At 41.8% G+C, this 13,524-nt stretch overlaps 2 protein-coding genes across 7 annotated transcripts in view; one reads left to right on the top strand and one right to left on the bottom strand.

The window, feature by feature from the left end:
• Positions 1-4,762, top strand: part of ABCG2 (ATP binding cassette subfamily G member 2 (JR blood group)) — a 124,231-nt gene extending 119,469 nt beyond the window's left edge. For all 6 annotated transcript variants that reach the window (XM_060011966.1, XM_060011967.1, XM_060011964.1 and 3 more), the window contains exons 14-16: positions 1,809-1,898; positions 2,739-2,821; positions 4,555-4,762. In XM_060011966.1, coding sequence (XP_059867949.1) covers positions 1,809-1,898; positions 2,739-2,821; positions 4,555-4,702 — 321 coding nt within the window. In that variant the 3' untranslated portion in view covers positions 4,703-4,762. The remainder of the gene's footprint in view (positions 1-1,808; positions 1,899-2,738; positions 2,822-4,554) is intronic.
• A 6,328-nt stretch (positions 4,763-11,090) lies between these two features.
• PKD2 (polycystin 2, transient receptor potential cation channel) overlaps positions 11,091-13,524 on the bottom strand; it is a 47,245-nt gene continuing 44,811 nt past the window's right edge. The window contains exon 15 of the mRNA XM_060011958.1: positions 11,091-13,344. Within this exon, the coding sequence (XP_059867941.1) occupies positions 13,108-13,344 (237 nt within the window). The 3' untranslated portion in view covers positions 11,091-13,107. The remainder of the gene's footprint in view (positions 13,345-13,524) is intronic.

Below are 13,524 nucleotides of genomic sequence, written 5' to 3'. Positions count from 1 at the left end.
TGACAGGCTCATTGTTTGACTTCCCTGCTGGTGTGAGAGAACTGCTGGCTTGTTTAACTGGCCGCTGAGATGGTTTGGTTGGAGGAACTACTCTCCAAGCAAGGGAGGAACTTAGTTCCATGAAAGCAGCAGCATGTGGCATGGGCCTATCTTGTGTCCCTCCAGTATTTTGAAAAGGAGTGTTTTAAAAATACTGAACAATTCCAGTACTAGGTCCCTTCCTTTCTGGGTTCCTGACATTCCTTTATGTCAATATATTTCTGTTTACCTTTTTAAACAGCTATTTAATCCTAACCTCACGTGGCCCTACGTTTTTTTAAATTAATTAATTAAGTTTTGGCTGCATTGGGTCTTTGTCGCTGTGCGCAGGCTTTCTCTAGTTGCGGCGAGTGGGGGCTACTCTTCATTGCAGTGCGCAGGCTTCTCATTGAGGTGGCTTCTCTTGTTGCGGAGCATGGGCTCCAGGTGCGGCAGGCTTCAGTAGTTGTGGCACGCAGGCTCAGTAGTTGTGGCTCGCGGGCTGTAGAGCGCAGGCTCAGTAGTTGTGGCACATGGGCTTAGTTGCTCCGCGGCATGTGGGATCTTCCCGGACCAGGGCTCGAACCTGTGTCTCCTGCATTGGCAGGCGGATTCTTAACCACTGCGCCACCAGGGAAGTCCCCACAGCCCTACATTTTGCACGCACAAAGGTGATTCAATAGGTGAAGGGAACCAGTTATCACATTTCCCCACTAACATCAAGTAAACAGGAATGTGTAGCCTATTTACTTAATCCACATGCCCTTTCTGCTAGAGTAGCAGTACCTGTCTTTAAAAGGTAGGTAATTAGCACCAACTCTTGTCAAAGTTGAATTCTTCCATTTCTGAGTTTGAAAAGTACCAGTCTAAACAGTATTGAGAAAGTGATCAATTTTATGTGTATTTTCTATAATGTCATCTAATAAATAAGATGTTCTTCAAATATAAAAATGTTTCATTTGATATATTAGATGCTTTGATTTGTTTTTATTTAAGGGTTTGTGTATAGAACTTTATAAACCAGTCATAAGACCGTATTTTACTCAGAGATGCTGTCTTATGTATTGAGCACTTGGTTAAGTCAAGTTTAAAACTATGTAGTCACAACAGGAACACTGTCATTGTTATGCCCGTCCCAGCATGCCTTGTGCCAGTTAGGAGATGTTTTACGTGAACCTCTTCTCATGTAGCCATCTCTTGCTGGAGCAGACCCTCCTGGAATTTCCATTGTAATACTGCTTTTTGGTAGCTTTAAATGAAGGTATTGACCATATTTTATGCTGTGCTTTACCATATTATGCTGTGTACCAGTTCCAGTCTTTGGGTTATTTTAAGCATGCATTTTGAACCCAAAATTATTCCTAAAGTCACACAGAGATAGAATGCAAACCCTTGTAAATATTACTGTGTTAATGGAAATAGGGGCATGAGGCGCTCAGGATATGTTCGGGTGTGTTTATTGGTGGGAACATATAGTTGGTTGTATCATTAGAGCAGTCAGTACTTACTGACCTTCCACTGTGTGCAGTTACAGAGAAAGTAAAAGCCTCAACAATTAAAAATCTTCCAGTTAACTAAAATGTACATCGTTATTCCTTTAGAACCCTAAACAGCCTCGGCTCTAGAGAGATACACATATACAAAGAGGACAAGGTAAGTCTTCAGAGTAGTGGAAGGGATTTCAAGGCAGAAGTGTTCACAAGGCCGTCGGGGACTTAAGGAGGGTATTTGCTAGAATTCTTCATGAAATCACTCCACCAGTTCTGATTCTTGGTACTTGTTTTTTGTAGATATTTTCAGGGCTGTTGGTAAATCTCAGAACCGTTGTGCCTTGGCTCTCATGGCTTCAGTACTTCAGCATTCCTCGATATGGCTTTGCGGTATGTTCTCCTTGTCTGTCGCTTTGACTGGTTCATTGTGCCCATTGCTGGGAACAACCAGAGTAAAGCCCAAGCATCTCATGTCCCCAGCCACGGGCTGTGCAAGTTTTAGGACAATGAAGGAGAGCTTCCTGTTAAGCCTTGGGTCACCTTGATAATCATCTGGGGTTTCTCCAGTCGCCCTGTTGTTGAAGGGAGGTGAAGGATGGGGAGATAACTCAGAGTAAAGGACAAAGATTACTAATAGATATAAAAAAATATAGTGTTTCAGTTCATTAAAGAAATTAATGAGAGGATGGGAGCCTAGAATACATTTTTTTATTTTTTTGCGGTACGTGGGCCTCTCACTGTTGTGGCCCCTCCCGTTGCGGAGCACAGGCTCCGGACGCGCAGGCTCAGCGGCCATGGCTCACGGGCCCAGCCACTCCGCGGCATGTGGGATCTTCCCGGACCGGGGCACGAACCCGTGTCCCCTGCATCGGCAGGCGGACTCTCAACCACTGCGCCACCAGGGAAGCCCCCACTGTATCATTTTAATTATAGTGTTTATGGGGTTATAAAATTGGGGAGAGAAGAAGGAAAGAACTGTGGGATAATATAGCCAGAGATCTCTCCTCTTGGCTTTTGTATTAGAGCCAGAATCCCAACCCTTGGCCTCTTGATTGCCAGGAAAAATAATTTTACTTACTTTGGTGTGACAAAGACTGTGAACATGAAGCTTGGTTTGTTTTTAGAAATAGCAACAGAGATTAAACTCAGAGGATGTGATTGTGATAATTCTTTGGAAACTTTCTGAAATTTAAAACTATTTTCCTTGCCCTGTTCCCACTTGTGTTACAGGCTTTGCAGCATAATGAATTTTTGGGACAAAACTTCTGCCCAGGACTCAATGTAACAACAAACAGTACCTGTAGCTATGCAACGTGAGTTTGCGTTCAGTGTCTTAATGGGTTTGCTTACTGTTGTGGTGTGATGCAGAAACACCACTGGGCTTAGAGCTGGGGAGTCCTTTCAGGGACACTGACTTCTCTGAGCCTGGATGTTCTCATCTATAAAGTGGGTTGTACGCTAATGCACGTGAAAGTGCTCTACAACTCCTAGGTATTCTATTACGGTCAAAATAGTATTTCAGTTGGAGAAATGTTTCTTATGTGTTACTTGTTTGTTTGGGGCACTTTGAAAAGATCCTTCTGCAGTTTGGATTGTGGGTTTGAGTTTTTACTTTTTAGAACATTTGAGTTTGAAGTGAGCTGCTTTGATATTTGTAGCACGGCCTTAACAGTATCAGAACTGTACGGATTATACGAAGTGTACGCCATGAACTTACAATTCCTGTGAGCTCAACCCATGGCAGTAAGAGCTGAAAGGGCAGCAGGAGTTGGGGAGAGTGAACATTTTCCTGCACAGTCCTGACTCATGCCTCTTCCTCCTGCAGTTAGGAGACAACATGAAATCAAAGTCTGCACAGGTTTTTTTTGTTTCTTTTTTTAACTGACTTGGAATACTCCCTATTAAAGGATGTCTCCTCTAAAGAAAGAACCACATATTTCAGTGAGCAGAGAAGGAAATCCCATTTTTTGTATAATAAACAAAAATGCAGAATTTAATCCAATTAGACGTGTTGTTTTAAAATTGAGCAACACTTTCCTTTTCAGTGATGGCTGTTAATGGTGTGATGTTGATACATTGATTAATGAGAGGAAAGAGAATGCTGGTAGCCTAACTCTCATGAATATTCAAGTAGAACAGAAGTAATTCTTAATAATAGGACAAATTGCTATTTAGAAGTATTGCCAGAAAACCTCTGTGAAGAGAAGCTTTCTTCATCCTGCCCACTCCCTTTCTTTTGGTCTGGGTATAACTTTTTTTTTTTTTTAACTGCCAAATTCCAAGAGTTGCACAAAAATGGTACCAGGCGATAGTTACGCTTGTGCCGGGTATTTTTAGTACCAGGTCCTTTTCGAATCTGTGTCAGGGCTACTCCATCCTGCTCTGCTCCAGCCCCACTAAGGCTTTTTCCCTGGTTTTAGAACTCGCAGCCTGTGTTTCTTTCGTACGGCTGATCTGTGGGTAATAAGCTCTATAAAGAGCTTTGATCATCTTTGTAAGGGCCGTAGATACCATCTGCTGAAGCTGAGACTTTCCCCATCAGGTGTTTAGTGAAAAATTCCTTGATGAATGTTTCTGCCCTTTGAGGAGAGCAGCATCGTAGACTTGGAAACAAGTGAACTCGGGGAGGCTGGCAACTTGGTTCAAAGTACGAGTCTGTAAATTTCGCCAAGTTCCTTAAACTTTAGTCTCCTCACCTTTTAAATTTGGGTTGTTTTAGGGATTACCTAAACTATTATAGGCTTCACAGTATCTAGCAGAATCTAGCAGTAAGCACTCAACGACTGTTTTCTGTATATTTTTACGATGCATATGGCTGACCTGTGGGCCCCCGTCACATCCCAATAAAACAGAATTATAAAGCTAAAACACACAGACACCCACCCACCCACCAAAAAACCCTCCCAAACTGTTTTCTGTTATAAACGAAGGGATGGGTATTTAAGACGTGGTAACCTGTAGGCTTTTTAAAGGAACAGTGAATATATTGAGTGAAGTTTGACAGATGCTAAGAATGAAGTCATATTCTTTTTCTGTTGAATTTCAGATGTACTGGCGAAGAATTTCTGGAAAGCCAGGGCATCGATCTCTCACCTTGGGGCCTGTGGAGGAATCACGTGGCCTTGGCATGCATGATCGTGATCTTCCTTACAATTGCCTACCTGAAACTGTTATTCCTTAAAAAATTCTCCTAAGTTCCTCTTTAACTTACATGATTTACCCCACATTAAAAAGGGAGCACCTCGATTTCAGTATTCACTGACTTTTTGGTTGTCTTCTTTTCACTTGCCATCATACTGTTTTTCAGCAAGGATTATTTTCAACAGAAACATTTATAGAAATTACAGTGAACCTGAATTATACTTGAAAGAACCCAAGTCATAAACTAGTGACATTATGTACCACATATTAGTTCATCTAGTCAGACAGTAACCACGGGGAAGAAACCTCGTTTAATTTACTGACCTTAAAAAAATCGAGTTCTAGAAACTTGTGACAAGTCACTAATATTTCTGGTATTGGTTTTTTCCTCCCCTTTAAAAGGAATAGCTTCAATATTATATGAATCTATGATCTTCCATACATTGATGCTGCAGTAGACGTATGAAATCCAAACCTTGTTGGCAAAACCCAGTGTCATTTGTGGGGTAAAAAAGCCATTATGATAGAAAAAGCTTTTTTTTTTTTTTTAAAGAAGATGTTGGGGGTAGGAATTTATTAATTTATTTATTTATTTTTGCTGTGTTGCGTCTTCGTTTCTGTGCGAGGGCTTTCTCTAGTTGTGGCAAGCGGGGGCCACTCTTCACCGCGGTGCGCGGGCCTCTCACTATCGCGGCCTCTCTTGTTGCGGAGCACAGGCTCCAGATGCGCAGGCTCAGTAGTTGCGGTTCACGGACCTAGTTGCTCCGCGGCATGTGGGATCCTCCCAGACCAGGGCTCGAACCCGTGTCCCCTGTATGGGCAGGCAGATTCTCAAACACTGCGCCACCAGGGAAGCCCGATAGAAAACGCTTTGATGAGCCTTCTAATGTTGTTAAAACTTACTGAAGTTTCCCTCTAGTGGAATTAGAATATCTCAGGGTTCTCAGCTGGGTTTTGGACTACAGGTGTAGAGGGCCAGGCGTCTGGTGACTTACCCTCCTGGGGGGCAGTTCAGTGGTTTGTGATCTCGGTGTGCATGATAATCTCTTGAGGAATTTTGCTCCAATACAGACGTCTGGGCTCCACGAGCCGCACTGCATTATGGTCTCCAGGGCTACTTGCATAAAGAACTGTCCACGGCAGGATTGGTGATTTCTATGATCCTTCCCAGCTCTGAAAATTTTAGACTTATGATAGAATAACTGGGCTTATACAGGTTTTTCCCTTCCTTACATATACATCTCATTTACTTACACATCTTTCCCAGTAATAGGGAAGTGTTTTTAAACTTTTTTACTGAAGGGTAACATAGGGAAAAGTACAATCCAGTGAGGAGGAACACACCTGTGCAACCAACAGTGTCAAGAAATAGGACATGACCAGTGCACAGAAGCCCCCCCACCGAGCTCCCCTTCCAATACTGCTTCCTCTCTTCTGAGTTATTTTTGAAATGACACTTGTATACTCCCCTCTGTTGCTATTATCAGAACATCACTGCAGCTCACTTTTGTGTTCCTGTGTGTATAGATATATCCTTAATTAAGCCTCCCACTCCCATTAATAAACTATTCATTTTGGAATAATTTTAGATTTATTAGAAGAGTTGCAAAAATTATGCAGAAAGTTCCTGTATACCCTTTGCCCAGCTTCCTTTAATGTTAACATTTTATGTACCATGATGCATGTCAAAACTGAGAAATTGGGACTTCCCTGGCAGTCCAGTGGTTAAGACTCTGCCCTTCCAATGCAGGGGTGTGGGTTCGATCCCTGGTTGAGGAACTAAGATCTCACATGCCATGGGACGCGGCCTAAAAAAAAACAAAAGTAGAAACTAAGAAGTAGGGACTTCCCTGGTGGCGCAGTGGTTAAGAATCTGCCTGCCAGTGCAGGGGACACGGGTTCGATCCCTGCTCCAGGAAGATCTCACATGCCACGCAGCAACTAACCCCGTGTGCCACAACTACTGAGCCTGTGCTCTAGAGCCCACGTGCCACAACTACTGAGCCCGTGAGCCACAGCTACTGAGCTCAAGAGCCACAACTACTGAAGCCCACGTGCCTAGAGCCCATGTGCCACAAGAAGAGAAGCCACTGCAATGAGAAGCCCGCGCACCCAACAAAGAGTAGCCCCCGCTCGCCGCAACTAGAGAAAGCCCGTGAGCAGCAACGAAGACCCAACGCAGCCAATAAATAAATAAATATTTTAAAAAATAGTTTTTTTTAAAAAAAGACCATCTGGCATCCATGGAAGGAAGAAAGGAAGGAAAGACTTATTTTTTTTCCCCCTGTTGACTTAGAATCTCTGAGGAGTGGAACTGGAAATCCAGGTGATTCTTTGGGAAATACTGAGGGTTGTAATAAGGAGTTAAGACCATTTAACGTACATTTCTTATGATTCGATCTTGATCCAGTCACAACTGTGCAACAGTTGTGTTCAAAGCCATCTATTTTGTATCCACCTAAATATCAGGATCACATTTAGAACTAAGTGAGCGCGTTAACATCACCGGATCTCCAAACCTTTTTTAACCTGCAGAATCATTCTTATACCCGGCAACCCCACAGAACAGCCTTTCAGTCATGACGGTTGAAAGCGGTGTTGCTCGGATCCAAGTAAGGATGTGGCCTCTTGGTTTGGCCCCGTTTCTTTGCCAGGCAGGAAAGCTGAGGCATTGTCTCAGTGATTGAAAGGCTTGACTGTGTAGTTTGGAAAATCTCAAGCTGTCTCATCTTCATTTTGCAGATGAGGAAACTTGGGTTTCAGAGACTGTGACTAGCCAAATACTCTGTGACAGGTTATTTCCTTGCTGAGATCTGGAACGTACTGCAGTAGTACCTGTGCCCAATCTGTGGGAGTCACTTTTGTAAACATGTGCAGAAGCCAGGATGGGGACAGTGGCTTCAATATAAGCTAGAAAGTGGTACCTAAAAGAAGTTCAGGATCTGTGACGTGAATACAGGGTCTGTTTATCTCTACAGTTAGGTAAAAGTTCCCCCACTTCCCACTTTGTCATTCTCCATTTCCCAGGCCTGTGGACTTGATTAACTTACTCTGTATCTTTCTTATCCACAAAATAGGGATCCTCATAGGATCTGCCTCCACAGAGGTGTGAAGATTAAATAAGGTAATGCATGTGGTGTATGTAAAGTGGCTAGAAGCACCTGCCTCATAGGATGCGCTCCGTACATCTTAGCAATTACTGTTACATCCCACAGGACATCACAGTGGTTACTGGCATCGTGCCAGTTCATGCATGACCCCCTTGGCAGGGACTGGAGTAGTGCCGTCCTCCAGGATCGTCCTGGGCATCAAACCAGGGCTTGTGGGCCAAATCCAGCCCACTGCCTATTTTTTGTAAATAAAACTTTACTGGAACGTAGCTATGCTCATGCCCGTTTGTATGATCTGTGGCTGCTTTTGCACCACGATGGCAAAGTAGTTGCAACAGAGACCATTACGGCCCGTAAAGCCTAAGATATTCACTATCGGGCCTTTTATGGAAAGTTTGCAGACCCTCGCATTAAACCAAGAGTGCCTGTTCCCAACAGTTAGCACACACAGGTCCATGTGCCAAATGACAGTGGCCTCTCTCAGTATCATTCCCATTAAACCCATTTGCAGAATTTATGCTTCCTGTCTCTGTAGCTTGAGGCACTGCTGTACTGGAGTTCCTGAATCCTCAAGAGTGAGGGTACCTTTTCACCTGGGAATACAGCAGGGGCTCCACTAAACCTGAAACTAGCAGTATGTCTGCCACTTAGTCACTTTGAGATCCTCACACTGGTGGAACAGCAGGCAAAGGAAGCAGTTACTGCATTGTCATCTCTGTCAGGAGGGGCTAGACTTCACAGCTACATAATGGGGCAGGGAATTCGCAGAGGGAACTTGGTGTTTCCATGCTAGGTGGTCATAGTTAACAGGCAGTCTGGTAAAGGACTAGGGAACCAAGGGCTCTGTGCCCTTAGCGATGAAGGTGTGAATCATTGTAACAGGCAAGCAACCTAGTACAACTGAAGTTCTGGCCAAGAATGAGGAACCTCTAAAAAGGACGGTAGAGGAGAGAATAAGAAGTAATTCTGGGCCTGTGACCAGCGGCAGCAGTGAGGACTAGCTAGCTCCACTGCCCCTCCTGTATTGTGTTTTCTAGAGATTCTTGCTGACCTCCCTCGAAAAGTCCAGAGTGCACTTAATGTGGGCATGCATGCATCGGCATGGCGCTGGTGCTGTGTCTTAGCTCCTCTGCACCTGTTGGGTCGCGGCTGTGGTGGACGGCTCCACGTGAGCTCAGATCATGTTGACATCAATTACCCCTCCTCCAGCCTGCACCACAAATCTCCTCACTTTTCTGCGCTAGGGCCTTCTCCAAAGCTGAAGGAAACTGCTCAGCCCGCGTGCAAGTGTGGCCTGAAACTGCAGGGGTGTTCACACCCCAGGAGCACCGCTCAACCAGCAGGGATCAGAGCCAGTGGACCAATGCCCCAGGCTTATGTTCTTCAGATAAGGAATTACAGGAGGCATTCCGCAGCCTTCTCAGAGGTGGAGTTGGGCTTCTGTGCCTACAGAGTCAACTGCAGTGACACACCTGTGTATGAATTTCCTCCTTTCCTGGCTCACTCTTGTTTCCTACTCCAGTTTCCTAGTATCACCTGAACTCAAGTCCTTGCCTTGGTTTTCTTTTAGAGGATCACAAGCTAAAACATATTCCTATTAAGACCAGAAACAAGACAAGCATGTCTACTATTATTGCTAGCCTCTAACATGGTACTGTCCGTATTTACAAATGAGCTGGTCTTCTTCATAGAAAACCCAAAGAACCAATGCAGAATCTATTAGAGGTAGTAGAGGAGTTCAACAAGCATGATATATGTAAGATTTATAAAAAAAGTAGTAATTTTCCTTTATGTCAGCAATAACGAACTAGAAAATATAATGGAAGACAGGATACTGTTCATAGTAGCAATAAAACCATATTAAGGAATGCATAAAATCTTTAAGAAATTTAAAGAAACAGGGCATTAAGGAAGTTCTGAACAGATGAAGACTTATGTTTCTGATATTGTAAAGACGTCAGTTCTCCCCAAACTAATGAATAAATTCAATGCAATTCCAACTAAATTTCAGCAGGACTTTCTGCTCTCTTTCCTCCTCCCCTACCCTCATGCCCCGGGACCCATCAAACTTGTTCTGACATTTATATGGAAAAATAACAGTACACAAAAATAGCCTAGTCAATAAAAAGAGGGCCAAAGAGGAGGACACATATGAAGACCTTGGCACGTACGAAGGAGGACATACTACAAAGTCATAATAAAACTTATTGTGCAGGAACATTCCGAGATGGGTGTAAGAGGCTAAAGGATTCAAAAACAGACACATATATACATGAACCTGAAATATATCAGTGATGCCATGAACTAGTAAAGAAAATGACCTATTTAATAGAGAGTACTGATATAACTGGCTCAATTCTATGGAGAAAAATTTATGCAAAGTTACTCTTAAGAGTTAAAGGTTACTCTTAAGATGTATTCAAAGTGAAAGTAAAACTATAAGTTTAATAAATAGAAGTTTGTGACCTTACAAAGGTCTCTTTAAAACCCCCAAAACAATACAGGAAAAAAAAATACTGATGGATATTACTATTAATACATGAACACCAAGGAAACATTGACAAAATTACCAGTCTGATGAGAGATATTAACAGTCCAAAACTGATACGGGATTACTATTTAAATCACACAAGGAACTTATGCAAATCAACAAAATAGACTATGACCCAGTGGAAAAATAGACAATGAACAGAAGCACACCTGTTTCCCATTAGATCAACGTGTACTATTTTAAAGATTTGAATGGGCAATTTACAAAAAGGAAACCCAAATGTTGAACAACTATATAAGGCAACGTTCAACCTTATTAGGAATCAGAGAAATGCAAAATAAAATGACACCTTATTTCAAAACCATTCAATTACAAAGATTAGGAAGCTGGATGGTACCAATGCTGGTGAGGGTCTGGGTAGAACTGGTACTTTCATGCATGTAGTGAAATTGTAGACTGCTGCCGTTATTCTGGAGGGCAACCTGCCAGTTCTGGGTGAAATTAAATGTTTATATACCTGGGACTCAGCATCCCACCTCTTGTAACGTACCCACAGAGGAACTCATGAAAAGTCAACAGGGGAATCATGTATGAAGATTTTGAAACAGCAGAAATACTGGAGCCAACCATTTACTATAGGAATGCGTAAGTACAATGCAGTGGCTGTACGTTAGGAAACACTAATATAATCATCAGAATAACTTACTAGAGGTACCTACTGCAGAAGAAGTAATGTGTCAATCGTTGTTTCTGAACATAGAAAGATGCCTTTTTCAAAGTCTAAGCCTTTACTATTAGTCTCATGATACAAGACAAATTACCCAACTGCTTCTACTTAAGAAACAGACAACTCTTAACATCTGCTATTAAGTCTTTATTAGGCAGTAAAGTGCTCAGTATTACACATTAATGAAATTCTTGATTGTTGAGAGACTTGCATATGTAACAACTTCTTAATGATACCAATATAGAGGGGAAGATGATAGGGGAGGGAGAAGGAGGTAATTCTCCGTGACTAAAGAAGAAAAGACAATATGTAACTTATGAGTAAAGAGAAAGAACTCTGCAAAATTTTACAGGTGAAATGAAAAACAGTGTGATACTAAGTATCATACAGACTTTCTAGTGACCATAATTGATATATGGCACCTGGTCAGTACACATGGATGCCACATCATGGCTGCACTTCAAATTGAAGTTTGTTTACATGTAACAACATGGTACACATACATAAATACGTACACTCAATATCCCTGGAATGCAAACTTTAGTACCTAGTAATAAAGAACTTTGTGTAGCATATTCAAAAGAAAGCAAAGATGGAGATGAGCCGTGGGAAATGACTGTTAAAGAAACCCAATCTGTATCACTTCTGTAGAAGGCAGCTAAAAAAAGGTCGGTTTGCTCATGTTCTCTTTGAAGATTTGACTGGCATAGTCTACCAGTTAAATAAACAACGATGTGAGTTTAAACTACAGTATTAGAAACAGGCCTCGCTGCTATTCTCCAGGTGAGAGTTATTCACCAGCACTGCATTCTCTCTTGCTCTCAAAGGTCAGCTTACTCAGTTTTGAAAAACAAGATTTTCAGTTTTTGTTGAGAAATAGGTTTCTTCCCCATAAATTTGGGGAGGCCCTCTCCTATTAAAAAAAAACAAACAAAAAAAACAAAAAAACTGCTGCAAACTCAAAAACTTTAGTTTATACCTTCTGATAATGGTTGAACTTCCAGTAACCAAAACTCCTTTTCATTAAATTAAGCTCCACTTGGGTTATAAATTCTAGTTTTGAAACGCAGGATCAAGAGAATTTGAGTTCTGTGTTCTTAAATGGTATAAAACTCAAACCTTAGTTTTATAATATGATTTTCAAAAGTCCTTAATATTTTGTGTAAAATGAACATATTTACTCAGTTAAAACGTTCAGTACATCCTAAAAGATTTAGTAAGTTGACCTTCCTAGATTAGTTACAACATTAAATTCAGTTGCAAGTAAGTTGAGCCACATGGGAAAAGACATAAGGATGAATCTTTATATTAAACTAATTATTAGAAAAAAATCAAATTTAGTGATTTGGCTCCTTCCAATTCTACTGTGCTATGGTCAGAGATGACACTGTAACCCACAATTGGTCTTTAGTGGTTTCATGCAGCTCATTTCAAATGAGAGTGAAAACAGTGTAAAAATTAAGAGAAATGGTTAGTCCCCCAGGCATTAGATATGATAAAATAACAAAAAAGCATAGTGTTCAACAACATTTATCGTAACCATTCATACAAATTCTAGCATAATGACTACATACCCATTCTATGGTTTGGGGTTCTTCTCTAGCTCTTTTAGAAAAGTGTACCCCAGGAAGGTAGTTGAAATAAAAGGCTCCTTTCTTAAAAGAAAGCTATGTATTAAGCCCATGAGCGAAGCCTCAGTGGAAAGGAATGCCCCTATTTTCCCTTCACACACTCGGCAAAAATGACAATACTGATTTTTGTGATTGGAAATAAAAAACTCAGAAGCCTTTTCACAGTTCTTTTTTTAGCTTTAAAAGGCTACTTCATTGTCAACTGAGGAGACTCAGTTATGGTACCAAGTGGGCATACCACTCAATATACTTTACAAAGATTTTCTTTTCTGTACTCAATATTTACACCTGGATTTCTTATATGAGAAAAAGAAAAAACATCTTCTTTGATCCATGGGCAAAGTTTACCTAAAATAAATTAAAGTGCAGAAGAATTAACGATTGGTCACAAAGACCAGCATCATATATGGTGGTCAGGGCATATAAATAGTGTACCTGTCACGGCAACTCAGGACAGTCACCTTCTCACCTATGAAGAACACATATAGTAGCACATGTCCTACACGTGGATATTGGAACTCCCGTTTCCACCTCCACCTTCCATTCCTTCTGCAGATTGGGAGGAAGAAGGGCGGGAGCTCCTGGGGCGAGGCTGACCATTTAGTCCCACTGGTGTGCCTACACCGTGACTTATTTGGGAAGCTGCATCATCGGATTCCCAGCGTTCCAACTCTTCCCGCACCAATCGTTCCATCTGTTCCCTGTGGATTTCACTGTCACGACCCAGCCTTTCATCCTAATCAAGGAAAGAGAAACCAAGATGTTGAGGCAGAGTGATGCATCCTCTCGTACTCAGAAATTGCCTTAGGGAATTTGGGGACCCAATCATCTGTACTTAGGTAAGGCTGGAGCAATAACACCAGCCTTAATAGCGATTCTGAGAATCAATGGAGTAATTTATAGTAATAAATTTATA

The sequence above is a fragment of the Delphinus delphis genome, chromosome 5 (genome assembly GCF_949987515.2).
Source record: "Delphinus delphis chromosome 5, mDelDel1.2, whole genome shotgun sequence".
NCBI classification, from domain to species: domain Eukaryota; kingdom Metazoa; phylum Chordata; class Mammalia; order Artiodactyla; family Delphinidae; genus Delphinus; species Delphinus delphis.
The sequence above is the reverse complement of the archived record's forward strand: the minus strand, read 5'-3'. Positions and strand labels throughout refer to the sequence as shown.